Source organism: Trypanosoma cruzi, genomic scaffold (assembly GCF_000209065.1).
Source record: "Trypanosoma cruzi strain CL Brener 1047053516953 genomic scaffold, whole genome shotgun sequence".
NCBI classification, from domain to species: Eukaryota; Euglenozoa; class Kinetoplastea; order Trypanosomatida; family Trypanosomatidae; genus Trypanosoma; species Trypanosoma cruzi.
In genome coordinates, this window is record NW_001849077.1 from 1 (window position 1) to 1332 (window position 1332).

The 1332-nt window shown below is 49.1% G+C and overlaps 1 protein-coding gene across 1 annotated transcript, besides 2 other annotated features; it reads right to left on the minus strand.

Moving 5' to 3' along the window:
• Positions 1-1332: a sequence feature (areas not merged during assembly with more than two copies in the genome that could not be assigned to a particular haplotype).
• Positions 379-484: a sequence feature (T-rich).
• On the minus strand, positions 570-1328 carry Tc00.1047053433061.10 (uncharacterized protein; the record flags this gene model as incomplete). The annotated part of the gene is made up of 1 exon (XM_797168.1): positions 570-1328. One exon carries the CDS (start codon positions 1326-1328, stop codon positions 570-572), a length of 759 nt encoding a protein of 252 aa, XP_802261.1.

Genomic DNA, 1332 nt, shown 5'->3' on the forward strand with positions numbered 1-1332 from the left:
AAGCAAAAAAGAAAAACAATTGACTCGGCATATATGTCATTTCATGTGCCACGCAGCACAATGCAACCGTGCTTTTGGGTTTATACACACTGCCCGCACACACACAAAAATAAAAAGGAATTGTACTCTCCCACCAGCCCACACAACATCCCTCACATTCCATGCGGCATCCGGCCTGCTCCTCCACTCCTCCCTTCGTGCAGTCCGTGGGACGCACAGCAATGAGGCCGGCACCGCGTGTGGACAAAAAAAGCAAACAAAAGAGGGAGAAGCACGTCACGCATGACGGTTTGCAGCAAGCGACCGTTTTTTTTTGGGGAAAAACACACAAACAGGGGTGCTGATTATTTCAGCAGAGCACCAGCAAGAAAAAACACCAAAAACAAAAAAAAACAGAAAAAATGAAAAACACCAAAAACAAAAAACAGAAACGTAAAAAAGAAAAAAAGAAAAACAGAAAAAGAAAAAACATAAAAAAGAGAAAGTATCATTGGCAAAACTCATTGAGTATTGCTGGGATGCCGCTCAGTTGTTGCTCCACAGAATTCTGCAATTTTTCTCTCCCCAATTCATTCAACAGAGAGCCGCAGTGCCCCACAGCCCCAGAAGCATCGGCAACAGCATCCGAGACACAAACCCATGCACGGTGCTCTCAGCAAATAGAGCCATGCCCGCCAACTCGCTGTAATGCCCGTTCTCAAGCAAAATGCCAGCGTCCGAGGGTGCTGTTGCGTTGGACTTCGATGAGATCTCGGTTTCCCCAGGCAGGGTGCTCGCATTGCCCGATGCGGTGTCGACTGTCTGTGGCACCTCCTCGCCGTTTTCAACGGGAAATTCGTCTCCTTCAGTCCGAGAGACGTCGTCGGTGTTCTCCGCGGATGTGGTTTCGGCGTCACTCTTTGAAGGAGTGAGGCTGCTGTCTGAGCCCATTGTTCTCTCGGAATTTCCGTCCCTCGCCTCGAGGCTGAGGTTTCGCTCCGTGCCAGTAGTTCCGGTTCCAGTGGACCGCACTTCGTTGTTTTCAGAGGAAAGCTCAACGCTTTGTTGCACTTGGTGCTCACCGTCAACTGTTTCGGTGGTCGGATCCATATCCGATGATACAGCCACTGAGGACGTTGTTCCGCCACTCTTGTCATTTGCTTCTCCCTCCTCCACTGTTTGTTCTGTATCATTACTTTCAGAGGACATTTCAACATCATTGAACTCCGTTGATTCCGCTGACTGTAGGTCTTGTGTCTGCAAATCTGAACCTCGCTGCATCGATTCCTTTTCTCCAGTCGGCGTGAATTGCGGAGACTTTTCTCCTCCGGAAAGCTGGATATTGTCATCTGG